This window comes from Eretmochelys imbricata, chromosome 2 (genome assembly GCF_965152235.1).
Source record: "Eretmochelys imbricata isolate rEreImb1 chromosome 2, rEreImb1.hap1, whole genome shotgun sequence".
Taxonomy (NCBI): Eukaryota; Metazoa; Chordata; order Testudines; family Cheloniidae; genus Eretmochelys; species Eretmochelys imbricata.
Genome location: NC_135573.1, coordinates 48798970 through 48820151, shown reverse-complemented (window position 1 = coordinate 48820151; position 21182 = coordinate 48798970). Strand labels below are relative to the sequence as shown.

The window sequence follows — 21182 nt, the reverse complement described above, 5'->3', positions numbered from 1 at the left end:
ACTCAGAGGCTTGCTGTGTGAAAGGGGTCACCAATACAAAAGTCTGAGAACCACTAGAGTTATTAATGAATTTGGCCCCATACTGCTAAATCAGCCTAAGAACAAAACTAACACTCTTCATTGCATGTTGGTCTATAACTTGTTTGATGATGAAAATAGGATAGCAGTGCCCTTCTGATGCAAAACTGACCAAACCAACAGGACATTAAAAATGTTCCTCTTGGGCCCTGTTTTGCAAACCCATATGAAAATAGTTACTTTACACACACAAGTAGTTTCACCGCCTTCGGGTACAATGGGACTGCTCATGTGAAGTAAACTGCTTCACTTCTGTAAGGGTTTGCAGGATTGGGTCCTTCGTGCCCAGCAATTAACTACTGTGGTGCTGGGCAATGTAGAAAAACCCAAGACATGTATTATTGTCTACTGCTTTAGGTTTATTTTCACAGGCTCACTGGATTAGTTTACCAGTCCTGTGCTGTTATTTTAGGCTGGTAATTTACTCACCCCGAGTATATACCGAATTTTAACTGTCAAACGTGTACCTAGACATAGGAGGCGTTGTAAATGTAAGCAGTGTAGACCCACTTCAGGGGAAGCCACACAGTCCACCATTCTCGGGATGTGATCATAGAAACACACTATGAAATAACAGGGAGTAATAATGTCCCTACTCAGGAGGGCCCATCCCCCCTCCCTTCTTCAATGTTACAGTTGTTTCCTTCTAATAAATTGGTTGAGACTATTATAAATCCCCCCTCGAAATCCCCAGTAATTGCTTTCAAATGTTGGCACCTCTGGAAAACTCTGAGCCTGAGAGGATTAAATGTTTCTCTCCAGAAATAAATGCCCTGATTGCAGCACCTTTTCCTTCAGTTCCCAACAGGGAGCAGCAGCAACTTAACTATCCCCCCCCCCCCTCCCCCGGCCCAGGCAGCAGCTCCAGCTCCACGCCCGCCCTGCCGCAGCGGAGCTAGCCCCGCGCTCACGTCCCAAGGTCACCGCGCTGCCCGGCGCTGAGGCGAGGGCCGCCGGCAGGGCCGCGTGCGCACCCGCGCTGCAGGTGTGGGGCCGGCCCGCCGCTCTCGGGGAGGGCGGGCACGGTGGGAGTCGCTCCGGTTCGCATCCCCAGGGCGCGGGAGGACAGCGCTCGCTCGCGCATCCCGGGCGCCCTGCCGGGGTCCCGGCCAGCCGGGGGATGGGCTGCGGGCCAGCCCGGCTGCCGCTCTGCCGGTCCCGGGCTGCGCTCCGGCGGCGGCGGCCGGAGGGAGGATGGCGACGGCAGGTTATAAAGGGCTCGCTGCCTCTCCCCGCCCCCTGCGCGGGCTGAGCCGGAGCCGGAGTCGCCCTCCTCCCCCCGCCGGCCTCAGACTGGGGCATGGAGTTGGCGGGAGCCTATAAAAGCCCCTGACGGCGAGCCGGGGCCACCGTCCTGCAGGAGCCGGCCAGGCCAGGAGAACGAGACCATGTCCCATCACTGGGGTTACGCCAGCCACAACGGTGAGCGAGCCGGCGCGCCGGGCTCCATCCCCCGGGGGTCCCCGCTGGGCTTCCCCGGCCGGCTCCCGGCTGCTCCGTCGGCACCTGCCGCAGCCACCGCGCGGCTCAGCCTGCGCCGCTGCTCTTTGCCCCTTGGCAGCGCCGGCTCCGCTGAGCGCGGGGCGGTGCGGGGCATGCCCTGCCGCGGAGCCGGGCGGTGCTGCGGCCGGCACGGGGACCGCATTGCCTCTGGCACCGGGGGGGGGGAGCCGGCTTGGGGCGCTGTGGAGGTGGAGGGACCGGCCCCAGCGCGATCTACCCCACTGAAGCCCATGGCAGCGCCTCCGGATTTACTGAGCTGAGATCGGAAGCCGGCCCCAGGAGCCCCGATTGCTCTAGTTGGGGGGGGGGGTCTGGTGACGTGCGGTCACTGCCCCCCTGGACGTGCGGTTCCTGGCAGAGGCATTGCCACGCAGGTGCCCGGTCCCAGGGCGTTCCTCCTTCCTCCAGCCCCACGAGCTCTTTCCCCAACCGCTGGACAGTTCAGCCGAGGGTGGCTCTGTCCTTTGCGATGAAGTTTCTCTCATAGATCTGGACTCGTGGGGGAGGCTGGAGCATCTTCTGGTTTCTCCTGACAGCAGTATTGTAGCGGAGCTCTTCAAATCAGATGGGGAGCGGGGGAGAGGTCAGACCTGTGTCCCCTGCACATCCCAACCCCTGCTAAATGCAGTGAGGGGCTGGGCGGGCAATCAGCGCAGGATCGGGCCCTCCTGCGTCCACACCGCACCCGCGTCTCGTGAGTTCTCTCATTTAAGGGGCTTGAGACCAGCGCCTCCCTAACGTGAATGGTCAGTTCTCAGGATCTCCGGGTTTATGTGGCAAGGGCCGGAGGTGGCGAAGACGGGTGCATCGTTAAATATTGATGCAAGAGTTAAAGCAGCAAATGCACTTATAGCATCAACTCCTCTATTGCATTTGTTATAAATTATTTCCACCTCTGTGTCTTGCCTGCATCTTTTTCACGTTGGATTTGTGTGTGCTTTCTCTTGTAGGACCTGCTCATTGGCATGAGAATTTCCCCATTGCCAATGGAGAGCATCAGTCCCCTATTAATATCAACACCCAGTCCGCCCAGTATGACGCTTCTCTGAAGCCTTTGCATGTCCATTATGACCCCTCCACAGCTAAAAACATCGTCAACAATGGGCACTCTTTCAATGTGGAGTTTGACGACTCTGCTGACAAATCAGGTGAGTCCTCGCTTTCAGGTGCTCCTGTAAGGGATTGAAATTGGACAGATTGGGAAGGGGGGAGAGGATTTTAACACTTTCCTCCTTATCTTCTACTAAAACGATGTGGTGAAATCCGGCTCCCGCTGAAGTCAATGGGAGTTTTTACCTCATCGGGTCAGGATTCAACCCATAAAGATTCATTCAGTTCATTTAGGCATCCTTTGCTTTAATTACAAGAAAGTTGATGTTTTATGTACTGTCTTGACCTGGCCTGATCCAAAGGCCACTGAAGTCAAAGGGAATCTTTTCAGTGAATTCAGTAGGATTTGCATCATGCCTCAAATGCACAATAGACAGAAGTGAGGTAATTTATCAGGGATGACAAAGTGTATTTCTCCACCTGAAAAATACTAGCTTTGAGTAATACCTGCTAAATGGTTACAGTAAAAAGGCAGGATGCACTGCAGGAAGAAAAGGACAACAGAATAGCAAAACAACTAAAATTAGCAACTTGAAATGATTTGGAAATAGCCTCTTCAGTTTTATATTTTTGCTGCCAACAATTGCAGTGCAGAAAAAGGGGGCATCTCTCCAGGTCAGTAGTGGAACAGCCAGGAAATGAGTTTGATATTCTCTAATTTAAATCCGCATCAGCCCTGGCATTCCCTGACTCTGTGCTTTCTAGATAAAGATAGCAATACATGTAGCATGTTCCCACACAGTTCACTGAGAGCTAGCTATTCTGCGGTATTTCAGGAGCCTGTTCATTGTACTGTACTGACAAGGGCCTGATCCTGAAAACCTCTATACACATGATCTGTCCTTACTCACAGAAGTAGTCCCATTGAAGTGGATGAGAGTATTTGCATGAGTCAGGGCTACTTGTATGAGCAAGGGTTTTGCAGGCTTGCTCCCTAATTGTAATTTCTCAGCTGGCGGGATTTGCAGAAATCACCACCCTTCTGCAATGAATGTGCCTCTATATTTAATTTAGAAAGGGGAAAACAATCCCTCTGTAGAGACAGTAGCTGCCTTCTCTAGACACTGCCTTATTTAACTTGCTTGAGCAAGTGCCCTGTTTTTCCTAAGCAGTTCCTTGGCAATGTCATTTAGGGGATGGTGCTGAAAACAAATTATCAGTGCCTACAATATTTTGTGTGTGTATGAACCTAGGCAGTATTGTAGTTGTTCAAAACTATAATGAAAACCCAAAAACATATTTTCCAACCTGCCTTTAGAGTAAATGGGACTAAATGGATAGCTAAATGTTTCACAAATGTATAGACAAGGATATACAATTCAGTCAGAACATCCATTGTAGCATGAATATCTGTTTTGCTTCAAGAAAAGGAGTACTCTGACTCACACAGTTTTGTAGTGCCCAATTCTGTGCTGAGAACTCTTAAGTCCTGTTGAAGTTGGTTGGAATTGACAGTGCTCAGCACCATGCAGGTTCAAACCTTTAGTGAATTTTAACTATGTCATGAGAAGTGGGAAACATGATGAAATTGCAAAAAGCAGATTTGCTTTTCAGGGCCGCATCCTTCTCCGTGTGTGTGTGTGTGTGTGTGTGAAGGATGTTGTGAAACTTAATTTAAATTCAGTAACTCAGAAACAGAAAACTGCCAGGGTATATAAAAGTTTTCATAAATATCCTTTGGAAGAACAGCTCCTAATGAGAAAAAAAAATAGCACAGAAATTGAATATCTCTGTTCTGCGAGAATGATTCACACACAGCTACAGCTTGCAGAGAGTGGGAGGAGGAGGGGATGAGAGTGAAAATACAGTAGCTCTACAACTCATCAAACACTGGACTGGAAAAAAAAAACATTATACAGATATCTGTATAAATTCACCTGAGGGTAGATTCTGTACTCTCTGATAGTCTTTTGAAAATCACGGTACATAAAATCTAGCTGGCTGCACACTTAATTGATTAATTTGTATGCATTTAACTAGTTAGCCTAATTTTACAACACAACAAAAGCTGCTTATGACTTGCTTACATTTCATGCACTTCCTATATACAACATTCTGATGCTGAGCTTGATTATTTCTTTACCAAGTTCCTGGTTAAACATAATGTAGCAAGCACAAGGAGAAATTATAAGAATTTATTTTATGTGATGTCCCTTTTTACATTAAAATTTAAGGACCTAATCCTGCAAATACTTATTAAAAGGTGTAGTTCTCACGCCGATGAGAAGTCCCATTTATGTCTGTGGGACTACTTAATGTAGTAAGCACACCATGAAGTAGTAAGTAAGGTCCTGATTTGTGACTAATTTTACGCACAAGTAATTTTATGCAAAGAAGTAGTCCCATTGGCCTAGATCCTACAAGCACTTAAACATGTGCATAGTTTGGCTTGTGTGACTAATCCCATTGAAGTCAACAGCACTACTCTTGTGACTAAGGTTATGCATATACTTAAGTGTTTGCAGGATCAGGGCCTTATTGTTTACAGAATCAGGGCATGTCCCTGAAATTACAGGCAGAGGTTCTAATGTCTTAGTAAAAATAGGTGCAAGAGCAAAAAACGTTTTTGGATAAAATCTTTTGGAATAGCATCATTGTGACCATTATGCATTTCTCTGATTCAGACAATATTTCATGTGGTCATTATTAATAAAATCATTAAAATACACAGAAATTAGAGATCAGAATATCCAGATACCTGATATAAAACATAGCCCCTAGAAAAGAAAAGGTTCCATATATATTTGTTATATAATGCATTGCATGTGTCTCCTGCATAACTTGTCGAGTGCCTAAACACTAATGCAAAAAAAATGTATTTAAAAATCATCCTTCTCCCTTGCTGAGGCACCAAGGTATTGTGCAGTGTAATAAAAGTCCAAAATAAATGTTTAAATCTCTTCAAAATAAAAACAATTCCATGTGTCTTTTATGAATACTCTATTGTCATAGGGGAAAAAAAGTCTTTAGTCTGCTCTTTTAGAAAATTTGCTCTTTAGTAATAACAGAAGCTTGTATGTGCATAATTCTTGATTCAATTTCTATTTTCATTATTCCAGTATCCCAAGCATGTTCAGTATTCTAAAAAACTCCTTTGTATAGTAATGGTTTAAGATTTCTAAACTAAATCATGATAGAAAAAGGTATGTGATAGCTTCAGAAAATTTAAATTTTTAGAAACCACTAAGTATTGAGAGTAATCTTTTTAAAAAAAATGTTTTATAAAAGCTCTCGGCCCAATCCTGCAGCTCTTGCTTACAAGTGTAGTTCTTCTGAAGTTCTTGGAACTACTGGTAAGAATTAGATGGGCAGGATTAGACCCTGGGCTTTTTAAAGTGTGTCCTTAATATTTTACGGTTACTAGTTCAGCCTTAGAAATGCTGTAAGTAGTGAAATGCCCACAAATCAATAGTGACATTTATTTTACTCAAGCGTTTTTCTATTTTGAAAGGCCACGATTTTCCCTTAGTATGGACATTTTATGTATTTTGTTTTGTTTGCAATTTTACGGAAAGCTTTCTGAGACCGTTTGTACCAAGCAGGATACAAACTACTCCAATTATTTTTATCTTCTCTTCATCCACTTTAATTCTTGTGGCTAAATATTTTATTTGGCTTCTCCATGTCTACACATCATTTTGGAGGAAGCAGGAGTGAGCTTCCCAGCCTGGGTCAACAGACTTCTGCCAGGGGGGCTCATGTTAGCACTCTAAAAATAGGTTTGTAGACACTGTTTGAAGTTGCGGCTTGAGGTAGGAGCTCAGGCTCTGAAGTTCACCCCACCCCTCCTCAGGCTTCATAGCCCAGGCTGCAACTTCAAAGCGCTGTCCATACAGCTATATAGAAAGTGCTAATGTGAGCCCTGCTAACCCGAGTACGTCGACCCAGGCTGGGAGGCTTGCTCTCACTTGCTCCAAAATCCTGTATAGACATACTCTGTGGTCTTTTAGTAATAGTGAAAGTGTGAGTATTTCCTAGCAGTGGCATTTAAAATGTCTGACACTTTAAATAAGGGCAAATAGTCTCTTTGCTACAAATACCATAGGGCAGTGGTTCCCACACTTGTTCCGCTGCTTGTACAGGGAAAGCCCCTAGCAGGCCGGGCCGGTTTGTTTACCTGCCTCATCTGCAGGTTCGGCCGATCGCGGCTCCCAGTAGCCGCGGTTCTCTGCTCCAGGCCAATGGGAGCTGTTGGAAGCAGCGGCCAGTATGTCCCTCGGCTCACACCGCTTCCAGCAGTTCCCCTTGGCCTGGAGCAGCGAACCCCGGACACTGGGAGCCATGATCGGGCGAACCTGCGAACGCAGCAAGTAAACAAACTGGCCCGGCCCGCCAGGGGCTTTCCCTGCAAGCGGCGGAACAAGTTTGGGAATCACTGCCATAGGGACTAAATCAAAGACTACAGTGTATCCATTCTGATATCTCAGAAATACAACTACATCAATGGAACACCTCAAGGTAGTAAGCATTACATGCAGTATTTAGTGTTTGCAGGATCAGGCCCGAAAATATCATAATAAATGCACCTTATTCTTGGGATTTGTCCCTACTGCATTTGTAGCAAAGATGATATTTGCACCTAGTTAAAGTTACAGGCACTTTAAATCCTGTTGTGAGGAAATAGTTACACTTTCACTATTGCTAAATGACCGCAAGAAACAGCGACTAACCAAAGTTGACAACTGACTTGCCTCAGGACAGCTAAAAGTGTCAAGAAAACCTGTAACCTGGTTATAACCTGATTTATATAAACGTTTCTCAGAAATGTTTTCACAATATGCATAGGGCCTTAATTTCAATGGCACTGCTCACAGTAGTGAGCACAATGCTCTATAGCACCTCTCATGCTTATTGAGCTTATATGAAGCAAAGAATCCTGTCAGTAATGAATTTGTTTTATAATCATAATATAAACTGATCTATTTTTTAGCTATAAAGATGATACAATATAATTGGAAAATCTGATTTCAAGTTCTACAGCTAATAGTAAATAGACTGGTAATTTCTCCTTATGGCTAACGCTTTGTTAGTTGTTTCTTTTCTTTTTTATATAATTGCTTTTAAGATAGAGAAAATATTCTAAGTCAAGCTACAAATTCATGTACATTTGACATTTTTATGGAAATACAATCAACTTAAAACCTTAAAGTTACTCTGCCATCCCTGGGAGGTCAACATATAGGGGCAACTTTGACACTAGTACTGCATGGAAGACTCTCCTCAATAATTTTACGCAAGTATATTTTTTTCAGGTGATTCTTTCTATAATGGAAAAGAATGGAGGTACCTGGGGGACCATTCAGATACATTTCTTTAGTTATGACTCAGTGTAAACAGACCAAGGAATATTTGTTATCCTAAGAGAGAGTGTGTGGGCACTCCTTGGTTTGCAGTGAGTTACACTGCAAACTGCGTCGCTGTTGGATTTTTCCATTTCCCACTGCAGCAAGGATCAGTTTAGGGAGGAAACATGCAGGTCTGCAGTCTTCAAGATAAGATGTTCTGAATACAGCCTTTGGCACAGGAGGTCTATTTTTAGGCCCACAAACACTGACGGTATAACATTAGCTATTGCCCAATGTTACATGTCACCATTATATGTCCAGAATACTGAATATTTACATTACTGTACGTCTAAACCAATATTTTGAATCATAAGGGGAACTGACTGAAAAGAACTCCTGTGGCTAAAGAAATGGAGAGGCTAACCTCTGTGCTTCAGGACACACCTGTGCGAGTCAGAACTTTCTCACTGTTATAGTCCAAGGCAGCTGTTGTGTTATTTCTTTCAGTTATGTTTTAAACCAGGGATCAGTAACTTTTGGCATGCGGCCTGCAAGGGTAAGCCCCCTGGTGGGCCAGGCCGGTTTGCTTACCTGCCGCATCCGCAGGTTCAGCCGATGGCAGCTCCCACTGGGAGGCTGCGGGAAGCGGTGCAGGCCGAGGGATGTGCTGGCTGCCGCTTCCCACAGCCCCCATTGGCTTGGAGCGGCGAACCGCAGCCAGTGGGAGCTGCGATCGGCCGAACCTGAGGATGCAGCAGGTAAACAAACTGGCCCAGCCCGCCGGGGGCTTACCCTGGTGGGCCACGTGCCAAAGGTTGCCGATCCCTGTTTTAAACTATAAATCTGGCCAGAAATCAGTTTTGGAATGGGCACATAGGGTGCGAGGAAACTCTCCTCACTTCATTCAACTCCCTCCTTAAGAGTCGCTTCTACTGTGTCAACGGAAGAAGTTAGTCAACTAATAACAGCTAAGTTGGGCAGCACTTGTTTTTAAAATATACAGCTAACGAGATGTGTGCCAATCATCCCCATATTCTGTTGGTGAGAGAGACAAGCTTTTGAACTTACACAGAGCTCTTCTTCTTCTTCGTGTAAGCTTGAAAGCTTGTCTCTCTCACCAGCAGAAGTTGGTCCAGTAAAAGATATTACCTCACCCACCTTGTCTCTCTAATATCCTGGGACCAACGCGGCTACAACAACACTGCATACAGTCATCTCCGTCTGTTCTGTTTGTCTGATATCACTTTCCTCAACCTCTTTCATTTATTCATTTACTGGAAGTTGTAAAAGACTTGTAAGCTCTTTGGGGCAAGGTACCCTGCCTTCCTATGTCTCAGTTCATCATCCATCAGATGTCAAGGAAAATAAGCACCTGTTGGTACTATTGTAATATTTTGCAATACACAATACACTTTTTTAGTAACAGTTGCTAGGACTGTTCCATACATCCAGCTGCCAGGAGACAAGACGACATATTGTTACCACAATATTGTTGAAAATCATCTTCATGCTTATAATATAGCAATTATCAATTCAAGGACAGCTCATACAGGATGAAATTCACCCCATTGCAGAGGGTGCACACAGGGTCTGACCATTTAAAACCCATATAAATCGCTTGCTAAGGGATAATGTAGGACTTAAGTGCTGCACTGAGCCTTGTGCCCTGATGAATTTCACCCTTAGAGGCTTGGTGTTCCTGATCTGTTCCCCTCTGATGTTAACAGCAATGCACTTTACTCACTTTTTTATTAATGATTCATAGGGATTTCTGACATATATTATGTTTAATATGCATAAGTTATATCTGCAAATGGTTTCACTATAGGGAAATTTGTTTAACTGTACCCATTGAAAACAACCTTTTCTGACTCTGTTAGAAGTAGGGTTGCCAATTTTGGTTGGACACATTCCTGGAGGTTTCATCACATGATATAATTTTTAATTAAATTTTAAATTTTAATTCCTGGCAACTCCAGGGCAATCCTGGAGGGTTGGCAACCATAGTTAGAAGCCATTTGGAGAGCCTGATAGAGAAGGTGTGTTTTTGAGAGATAAGATAAAAGAAATGAAACACCTCTCATTATGTGCCATATTTGCACATACTATATATATATATATATATAGGCAGCTTGACAGTGACTATGACTCACCTGGGCTGAACTTTTCAGTATGGCCTGTGTGTCAACTAGGGACAGCCCACCCCTACTTAAGGACTCAAGATTATCAGGTGAAAATGTTCTTCAGATTTTTCCTTATGCCATGAGTCCATTGTGCATCTGTAGGGAGGTATGTGTGTACATGTATAAACATGGGTGTATGTATGTATGCCTGTCTACACACACACACACACTCTTAATTGCATTAACTACTAATGGCATGAGGAGTACTCTGGTCAGCATGCTCAGGGGGTAGCCTTATATCCTGGACAGGGCAAGCTATCCTTAGCTGACACTCAGGCCATATCTAAAAGTTCAGTTAGGGTGTGTCACCGTCACTGTCACACTGCTAATATACAGTTTGTGCAAATATGGCACATATTGGGAGTGTTTAATTTCTTTTATGTTATCTCCTCAAAACACCTTCTGCCCTCTGGGGCTTCCCAAATGGCTTCTATGAGAGTCAGATGAGGTTGTTTATCAGCAGTAATTGTCACACGGTTTTCTTTTGGTGAAATTTATTGCAGAGGTTTCCCACAACAGCCTTGCATCACAAGGTGAACCCGTCCATTCAGAACCATTGGTCCTGCTTTACTCTCTGCTTATTGTGATATATTCTCCTAGGAGGGATGCTTGGGAGAGATAAAATAAAAAGGGAACATCTCCCCAAATGTGACATTCTGTCCTGTGTATTTGCAGCCTTACAGAAAGTATGATTCACCCTGGCTGAACTCTTCAGTATATCAGCTGGGGAAGCCCACCCCCTACATAAGTACTCAGAATCCCTGAGCATGCTCTTTAGTGTATTCCCCATCCATTAACAGTACAGTGTGTTCAAACATAGCATGTTTTTAGTAATATTTCATTTATTATATCTCCTCTGCCAAATTGGTGTTCTGTGACTGCTAGGGTTTTCATTTGAGAGGACTCTGAATTAGCACTAAATCCCATAGATTTTGAGCAGTGGACTTCCATCTTGCTTGGATGACTATTTTTTCAGCTATAGGAAAATGTTCCATTTTTACTCATTTCCATTTGAGGAGTATTCCCTTTTTCTGCATTTATTCAGATTAACAAGCCTTAGAATAGTTTATTTCCTACCAATTTGATTTGTGTAAGTGGAGGATTTCATTCAATGTCTGAATTATTTTTTGAAGGAATCTTGCAGTTTAGCCATTTGGATTCTTTCCAAGAAAAGCGTTTCCCTGAATAAGATAAATTAGGGCTTGCTCTTTATAGTGAATACATCCCATCAGTGTTTGGAATCCCAGCAGTAAAGCCACAGTATTCCTGCAAAGCTTCACATAAAGGACCTGACTCTTCTCTAAATAACATCAATGCTACCCACACAGTTTAGGCCAAAGTTGCTAATGCTCTGAAGTAAATATGGGAGTGGTAACTGCTCAGTAAAACTTCTTTTACAGTAGAATAGCCTGGCCCATGTAACCAGATGCCTTTGACTGTGTAGATTTCTCTTAATCAACAAAATGTCCTTTTAGTTCTACACACTCTACGATCTCACCAGGAAATGTGTTAGGGCCAAATCCAGTTTAATGTATTCATGCAAGGAATCCCAGTGACATCAATGGGACTTCTCGCCTTACCCACGTGAATAGGATTTGATCATTAAACTTTCCTACGAGTCAAAGCACTTTTACCTCCTTTGTAAAGTGCTTTGGGATCTATGTAACTGCTCAGGGTATTATTCATCATCATCATCATCATTACTGATAATAAATCTCAAATCTGCTCAACATTGTCTCAATACAGAAAAAATACAGTGCCCACTTCTAAATTGAAATGAAGTGCCCCAAAATGTATTGTACCTTAACATCTTTCATGTTGTCATTGAATAGAAAAAAAATCACATTTGTAGCCCATCATCATGTAGTCACATGAGCCTTAGCCACAGAACAGGAGTTACTGCTGTATAGAACATGCTGCTTTGAGACAGGAACATGTGACAAAGATTGGCTGTTCCCTTTTTCACCCCACACCCAGCTAGCAATTTTCTCCTGCTCACATTTACTTGCGCTTGTGTTGTGCACCCATGTTTAAACACCTACAGGTTCAGTGGCAGTGGAGTGGAGCTTTTGTGATTGCCAATGGGTTCCGATTTGGGATGTAGGCACCTAACTGCTACTGTGGGTACCTAATTCCTTTTGTGACTCTAGCCCAAAGGGTATATTTTGCCCATTGTACCTAAGTTTTTCAAATCTAATATTATACCTACAAAGCTGTAGCCTTGACAATGGATGCAAAGGTTGTTGTGTATATCTTAAATTGCATTTTCTTGTGGCTAAAGTCTTGAGTCATTCCCTTCACATCATTGTAATTACCCCTGCCCCAGTTGTCAATGGCTATTTTAGTCTGTGCTTGCATATAGTCAAAGTTAGCCAAAACTGAACAGATAGTGGCCTACTGTAATCAATTTACATACTCTCACACATGCACACACTGGCACAGTCCTGGGTATGGACTGTTTGCAAACAGAGAAAAGCATTTTTATTCCATTGACCTATTTTGTTTGTGATGCATAATCCAGGCACTTTTATGGTAACATATAGCACGTTTCTGTCACTTTGCAAGTACAAAATTGGGTTTTAGGGTCTATATCATCTTAAATTTTATTCCTAAAATACCTTTGCTTTTCAGATAATACCAGCTTAAACAAAGAATTAGATTGTGAGGCCTAAATGCTCCGCAGAAGAACAATTTGGCCTAAACGTTTCTCTGTTTACCCACACGATTTGCTCCATTAACTTCAATAGGATTACTTATTACCTGTTCGGGCTTGGTGCTGCACATGAAGACAGTTTCCCTGCCCTGAGCATTTTCCAGGCTCAGGGCTTGATCCTGCATCTCACAAGGGTGGGCTGTTCGGAGTCTAAACACAAGGTGAAAATTAATGAGCAGGAAAGGGAATTCAGGGAACCCAATCCTGCATAATTGAGAGTGCTACTGAGTGCTCTGGTTACACTAGGACTTAGTTACTGTAGTAGCAAGAGTAATACCAAATAGGGGCCTCATTTCCAAACCCGTCTCTCCTCAGACCTGACTCATGTGCCAGTCCTTATTTTACCAATATTTTGGGAGGGACTAATGGAGAAGGGAACACAAGAGGCTTGAGATTTACCTCACTTTAGTGAGGAAGGCAATGCCTAGTGTTTAACCTCATACGTGCCTGTTGCTGGCCTTTACTCATACTTACACTAGAGCACAGCAACATTGGGCTCCCTGCTGTGCACCATGATGTTTGCAGGATTAAGGCCTAAATAGATGGCATAAAATGAAAGGGCAATTTGCATGAGTAAGGCAAACACTTTTAGGCCTTTAAGAGTGCTTTGGTGGAACATTTTCTATATGGCCCTAGAATTCTGGTTATTCATCTTTTTAGAATTTTTTATTATATTGTGACAGAAAAGTTTCTCACAAACCTTTCCTAAATCCAGTCACCTTGTATTATTAGCATGGCTGGTAAATTGCTGATGAATCTCACATATTAAAGCCATTTAAGTTTTTAGATGTCTGGTGTAGACTAGGTGCAGCTGTGCCAATACAAGTTTGTAGTGTAGACCTGCCCTTAGAAGCCCGGAGTTCAGTGTTCTGTTTTAGAGTAAGGCTCCATAACAAAGGAGGTGAGGCAAATACTAATGGAGGCTGTTTGGTTTGCAGTGCTGAGGGGCGGAGCGCTTGAGGGAACCTACAGACTGATTCAGTTTCACATTCACTGGGGCTCCTGTGAAGGCCAAGGTTCTGAGCACACTGTGGATGGAGTGCAATATGAAGCCGAGGTAAGACTGGATTTTTTTCTTATAGGGGACTGTTCACACTAGGCATTTTTCCTTAAAATTTCCCATCAGCGCTACTCCCCCAGTGGCAGCAGTGCTGTGAGTTCTAGCAGGGTAAGACAACATGGTGGTTCAGATGTCGGCTGCTGGTCTACATTAGTGCTCCCGACACAGAAGCAGCACCATACTATAGAATGGTGGGAAATGTTAAGCAAAATCTTGTGTAGATACAGCCTAAAAGTGCTGGATGGTATCAAGCGAGATGTGGTATTCACTGTAAAAGATTTCCATTGCAGCCACTTCATTTCACAGATGTGACAGAAACAAAACAAACAGACGGCTCATGGGAAGCATTGGAAAAAATTCTATTCCCTGTGCATCTGTATATCATAGGTTCCCCATTTTCTTGTCTCTAGTGTTAAAAACCAAAGTGTTTGCTCTGACACGACAAGACTTTTGGTTTCTTAAAGGCTTTATTGTAGTTTTCAAGTCATGATCTGTGGTAGTGACCGAGCAAGAGGAACTGTGGAGGGGACATACAGCAGTGGGACCTCAAGCAGACATTTTGGTTGACCCAGCCAGGGACCCCTATAGGACTGCATGCTAGAGCAGTTGCTGCACTACCCTTTGCTACACTCCCCTGGACCCAGGCTCACCTCTACTCTGCTCCTGGAGCGGAAGGAGGACAAAGCCCTAGATTAACTATCTCACCCCTCTCTGTCCGCTTTGGAAGTCTAGCAGTGGCAGCGGAGGTGGCATTTCCCAATTCTTGCACTAAGGTAGCACAAGGATTGGAATTGTGACTGGCTCTTGCACTGGAGTATAAGAGAAGTAGCTCCTTGCACCCTTTCTTTTCCTATCCCTTGTGCACCCATGCAGGGCCAGTGACAATCTGGTCTGAGAGTTCACCTGCCCTGCTTCTGCTTCTTTTTCACGAGGTACCGAGCATCTTTCAACTTTCTGAAGGCTCTGAGCACCTTGTAGGATTATACAAAGATTATAAAATTCTGCTTGTGGCACCATAATTAGCTGCTGAACTTCCTGTGCAGATAGTTATGATGGCACAGATTGTTATGATTTCAAATGAGGAATAAGCAGCAGGAGGAGATGAGCTTCTGAAGAATCAAAATCCTGTCTTCATCTTAATAGCCCTAAAAACAACTAAGAAAACAAAAACAAAAAAGAAGAGCAAACCAACTAGATTGATGCAGAGGTACATTTATTTCCAAACAGAATGTCCTCCAAAGTTTTCCAGGAGCTGTCATTTTTAAGGCATTACCTTAAAATTTGCAGGCCAAACTCAGCCATAGTGTAAACAAGTATAACTCCCCTAAGTCAATGGAGTTTATTTAGAGCATGTTTAACTCTATATCCTTTTTAAAAAAAAAAAAAAGGACAGAATACTTTGATTTAAAATTAGGCCAAATCCTGCAGTCCTTGCTTCAGCAAAATTCCCACTGAAGTCAACTGGAGTTTTACCAGAATAAGGACTGCAAGATATGTTCCACACTTGGCATTTAGAAAATGTTTTTGAAAATAAGTATGAGAAGCACTTCTTATTATAAATATCTATTGCACAAATTTCTACAAGAGACATAAAAGCAAATCAATGATGCAACAATTTCAGAGCTGTATGCAAAACTCTTCAAGTTTCAGCAGTAAAACACAATCTGTGTTAATGTTTTTGGTAAATGGTCATCTATTAGTTGAGATGCTCTGTTAGATGGAAGGTGCTGTTTACAAATGTCTCTTGTCTACTGGATTCTAGCTTCACCTGGTTCACTGGAACACAAAATATGGTAGATTTGATGAAGCTGTGAAGCATCCTGATGGCTTGACTGTGGTAGGCGTTTTTCTGCAGGTTAGTTGAACAATCACCTTATTATTATAGTAATGTATTGTTTGTACAGCACCTACCATGATGGAGCACCTAGCACTATTGCAATACAAACACAGAACTAAAACATGCCCCCATCCCAACAAGATTACAGTCTAAGGCCTTGTCTACACCCAGAAGTTGTACTGGTTTAGAAATACCGTAGCGTTAAAGAGGTACTTCCCCCCAGGGTTATATTGGTATAAAGGTGCCTATACTCACTAAGTCCTACTGTATGAAAAGCAGTAAGATATATTGGTCTATGGCCCTTTATACCAATATAATTGTGTCCACATTAGGGGTGGTGGTATTGGTATAAGTATGCCATGAAAAAAAATCACACGGTATAAAAACTGTGTAAACCAGGCATAAATAACCTCTATTTTCCCTTTCATTTGTCACTCCTCAATGGCAGGATGTTTTGTGCCACATTAATTACCTTGGCTTAATATAAAGGTTGAGAAATACACAACCAGCTAAAGATGATGATTTGTCTCTACTATGCTCCCTCTATTCTGGTCATGCTGGTTTTGTTGGGAGTTTAACTGTTCATTTCTCAGAAGTCAAATTTAAAGTCCAATAATAAATCCACATACCTTAAAAGAAAATCATTTTATTCTGTCCCACAATCCTTGACTTCTGCAGATTAGTCAGCACAAATGGCTTGTGCTGACTGGCAAACTTCATATGCTTTACAATGTGAGGGCACAGCCACTTTCATCATTCAGCATTATGAGAAATCTCTATGAAACTAATTGGTGCTGTGGTGATCTAATTTAAAATGGTGTCTTCAGTTAACTATGGTGGTAAATCTAAGCAAGCACATATGCACCTACTTACTTTCTTTTCATGTGGTTTTCATTATAGGCGGGAAGTGACAGGCCTGAGATACAGAAAGTTATCGATGCACTAGACTCCATTCAAACCAAGGTAGTATATGATCTCTATGCCAACTGACAACAAGCACAGCTGTTTTCTATAGTCTTCTTCTTGAAAAGTGCAAAATTGAAGTTCCTTACTTCTGCTTGCTATATGCAAGTACTACAGTAGAACAGCTCTCCATGTCATCAGCACTGACACCTTTGTAATCCCTACCCTGACGAGAGCTCAAATGCTTTTTTTTAAATTAGGCTAATAAAAGATATACAGCATTGTAGGTCATCAGCAATCGGAAAGGATTTATGTAAATAATGTTTTCATACCATTATGATCGTGTACTTCTGGCTTTCAGTTGCAGTGGAGTCCATAGTTGTTATGCTGGACTAGGTTCATGCCTGGTGTAAATCAGATGAGTTACACTAATGACTGAAGTCGATGAGTTTGGCCATTATGAACCAGACCCACAAATTTTTATATTTGCTCTGTTTCTTTTGCCATCTATGCATGGGATATAGATTGTGGATGTTTTTAGAGGAAGAGGCAGTAACTTTAGACATTTGAAACAAGGATGGAGGGCTTGATCCTGGAAGGTGCTAAGCAACTTTAACCCCAACAGTTTTCAGCAAATTGTAGGAGGATCTCAGTACTGTTCAGAATTAGCATCCATCTCTCTCTCTCTCTCTCTTTCTAAAGCAGGGGACACACTTGGCAAGAAATATCAAACCTCCCTTAACTAGCTCCACTAATGCAAGCAAGGTGTGTATTTTCCAACTAGTCTTACACCACAGTTTTAACAGGCCGTTCTATCTTCTTAGGGCAAGCAAGCTTCCTTCACAAACTATGATCCCAAGAATCTGCTTCCCACATCCCTGGATTACTGGACTTACCAAGGTTCGCTGACCACTCCCCCTCTACTTGAATGCGTTATCTGGCATGTTCTGAGAGAACCCATCAGTGTCAGTCCAGAACAGGTAAATCTTCAGTAGCTAAAGGTCATTTTTCTATATGAAAATACTCTCATTCGCCTTCGTTTAGACTTCAGTGGGATCTTCTGCTGAAGCTGCAGTTTACATTACTGGAACAGAATAGAGTCCGATTGCAAAGCTTTGTGAAAGAGAAGATAGCATCATGAATCATTGGTTCAATATGCATATCTGAAATGTTTTTTTTCTCCCTCTCTGGTAACTGTGTTCATATGTGTGTTGAAGTGGACTTTGCTGCTACTCAGGACAGGAGTCAAGAAGAAATGCCATTGCTTGGAATGCAGAAAATTTGCAGCTTCCAGAAGTTTGCATTTTATCTCAAGAAACTCTTTTATCGTGCAGCCTGATGACACTGGCAAATGCTCTCAGAGTAGAGCACTGACAAGTTGAGTGTCTCTGGGCATTAGTTCTGTGCACCATTCCTTAATGAAATTGTGTAGATTCAAGTTTCATCCTCAGGGCTGCAGTGGTTTAGCTAAGAAGATAAAAATAGGACCCTTGAGTCTATAAATATAAGCCATATTTGAAGGGCTTTAGTTTACCCTCACAGGCTTACATCAATTTTACCAATGGCTATTGCTCTAACAATAAATCAAATAATTGTGTTTCTTTATTGACTTGAGATGAAAAGAAGCTGTGATCTGGTGCTGGGCATAATTTAATAAAAGTGCAGGGGAAAGGAAGAGGATGAACTATTGGAAATGTTCATTAAACTACAGTATCTATTACTACTAATAAGAGGCTTTGGAGTGAGTCTTAGCTTGACATCTGTGTTTAAAGCCACAGGAACTATTACTGATGATCAAGGGGACATGAATGTAGCTTTACAACATGGGAGAGAGGAGAGGGGAAATACTCAACATAAATGAGTATTTTTCCCTTATGAAAGCCATCCTCCATCTCTTCCCATCCACAAATCCATTTATCACATTGCACCTTTCAAAACCAACTACTCAAGACCAAAGCTGCACATATCATGTATTTTGTCATTCCTAAATGCTGAACAAATCAAGAAACCATAAAACAGCTTGGGGAAAAAAGGAAATCCTAAAATTTAGCATCTGTTGGGAATGTTTTCACTGGACTTCAATTCACAATTGGCAACTGTTTTTTTCTAAAGATAGGCAGATTTTGAATATTTGTCAGGAGGAGGAGGTTTAGGATAGCAAATCCATAAGAATTGCTATACTGAATTACTGATTATTGGAACACGTAGGGTTGCAGCATTCTGAGCTATGTACCATGTCTCTCAGTGAAGTTAAAAGCCTCTCGTAAGGCAGCTCTTTGCCAATCAGAGCGTAGCATGATTTTATGTCTACAGAACCATTCTGTACAAATGCTGCAGCCCCCTCGCATCCTTCTGTCAGCAATTTCTATTGCTGTGTGTTTTCAGATATGGTGTCCCGAATCAGTTAATTAAAATGAGGACTATTTCTAATCTGCTGGTCACTTGCATTGAATTATATTTGTCTGACCTTTGTCACACATGAGAAAGCAGCATGAATAGCTGAGTACCTGTGACAAATCCACATGGTGTCCTGGAGGGCTGGGTTTTGCAGTTAGTTCTGAATTAGCTGAAGTATGTGTAAAAATCACACGTAGTCAGATAGCTCCCTATGGACCACATCTAAAGAGTCTCCTGTGTGTTGATTATTCTAGCAGGTACCTCAAAGGTAGCAGAGCAAGACTTGTTTTTAATGGAAGTACATGAATAAACACTGTGTAGGGTAAATGTCCTACTGCTTGGGAAACCGCACATTTACTTCAGATATTTCAGGGCCTGGCTGTCCCAAGGGACCTTTGGAACAGAAGAGTATTATGGCTCAATTATACACAGAGATGGTTCTATTTTAGAGGGCTATGAAATTGCAGATCATGCTTTAGGATAGACCGTCACATTCTTACTATACATTCCCATGGAAATTGAGATCTATTCTCTTCTCATACCAGTTTAACCCCAGGATAGCTTCACTGACTTCTGTTGAAGTAATTGCTGAATTACACCAGTATGAGAAAGGGATCAAGTAAATGTTATTTAAAAAATCAAACTGTCAAAAGAGTTTCAGCTTTCAAAATAGCCAAGTGTTCAATTAATCTATAGACCTGGAACAAACACAGAGCCAGCTCTGGCCCCTTTGTGAAGTTCCTGTGATTCAAAAGTTCCATAAAACCTATACCACTCTTTCCCAGCTCTACCAGCACAGATGGCATGTCGATGGCCAAAAAGAATGTGTCAGGGGCAGGAAAGGGTTTGGGTGAAACACCTTGCACTGAGTTCCTTGGCCAGCAAAACAAAGAGGGGGGTGATCACTTAGATATCTTTAAGCCACCTTTCCCAATACCCTAAGAGTTGTACTGTCTCTGGCTCACAGTATATACCGTAAATAGGTTGCCGGAGGCATGAGGATGCATCTGAAGGTTAATGTTGATCCTTTCTTTTTTCTCCAGCTGTGCAAACTCCGTGGCCTTTGCTTCAGTGCTGAGAATGAGCCCCCATACCATATGATGGACAACTGGCGTCCATGCCAGCCTCTGAAGGGCAGAGAAGTTAGAGCATCATTCCAATGAGCTAAGCACTGAGCTCATAAGAAATTGCTGTGTTTGTGAGGGAGGAGTCCTTTCTGCTAAGCACAAATCAAACCTTTGCTAGCTGTGCACTGGCAACATTTCTTCTCCTAGATCTCTCGCTTCTTCCATTCAGCATCTGAAGTTCTGGCTAATGAAATGTGAAAGACCCTAGACCAAGAGAAAAAAAGGTCTTAAGGTGTGGGGAGAGGGGAAATCTGTGTGGTGTTTGATAATTGCTGTGACTGACACTTTGACTGTTTGGCAAAGCGCATAATGACCGCAAAATAAGCCATTTTAAGTAATCTCATCTACAGGTGATGGTACATATAACTAACTGTACTCAGTAATGTGAAGCTTTTTGGAAGCACAGGAATACAGAATAATTTGGACATTTTAAATGTGATTTAAGAGATTAAGTTGTGTCAACATAGGCAGTGAAAAGCAAATTAATAATTATTAAATGTCTTAGATTTTAAGAAATTGAAGTGTAAATATTTTTTAAATTTTACATTTTTAGCCATGGTATCATCAACCTCAATTATGTCTTAATGTTAGTGTGTTTTTTTAAATTACAAAATGTCTTAAATTAAATATTTATAAAACTAATTCCCATAGATATAATACAGAGTAACTTTCCATTAAAATAATATGTCATAATTTAAAGAAGAAATGAATATGTATTTTAGATAAATTCTCTAATAAAAAAACCTCTATAATTATAGTTCTGTTTCCAGACTATTATTCAATCCAGGAAAATGGGACAGGGAGTTTTCTGCATTCATGTGTGTATATTATATAATTAGACACATAGTACTATAATAAATATTAATTAGAAACATAGAATACACAGGGACCAGTCTCACAGGTTTTGTCGCAGAGTTCAAGGAAACAGAAGCTGAAATGTGAACCAGTTTTGGTAACAGGGTGATTGCCTTACAGAGTCCCTGGTA

General features: G+C 42.3%; 1 protein-coding gene across 3 annotated transcripts; it reads left to right on the top strand.

The window, feature by feature from the left end:
* The first annotated feature begins 1328 nt into the window (after positions 1-1328).
* LOC144261009 (carbonic anhydrase 2-like) lies at positions 1329-20953 on the top strand. 3 transcript variants are annotated; one of them, XM_077810059.1, is made up of 8 exons: positions 1329-1500; positions 2532-2729; positions 13811-13929; positions 15695-15787; positions 16670-16732; positions 17497-17652; positions 17890-18049; positions 20113-20953. In XM_077810059.1, exons 1-8 carry the CDS (start codon positions 1467-1469, stop codon positions 20145-20147), a joined length of 858 nt encoding a protein of 285 aa, XP_077666185.1. In that variant the 5' UTR covers positions 1329-1466; the 3' UTR covers positions 20148-20953. The 3 variants fall into 3 exon arrangements, with proteins under 3 accessions (XP_077666185.1, XP_077666187.1, XP_077666188.1); XM_077810061.1 differs by lacking the exon at positions 20113-20953 and having other exon boundaries at positions 1330-1500; positions 17890-18054; XM_077810062.1 differs by lacking the exon at positions 17890-18049 and having other exon boundaries at positions 1340-1500.
* The last annotated feature ends 229 nt before the right edge of the window (positions 20954-21182 follow it).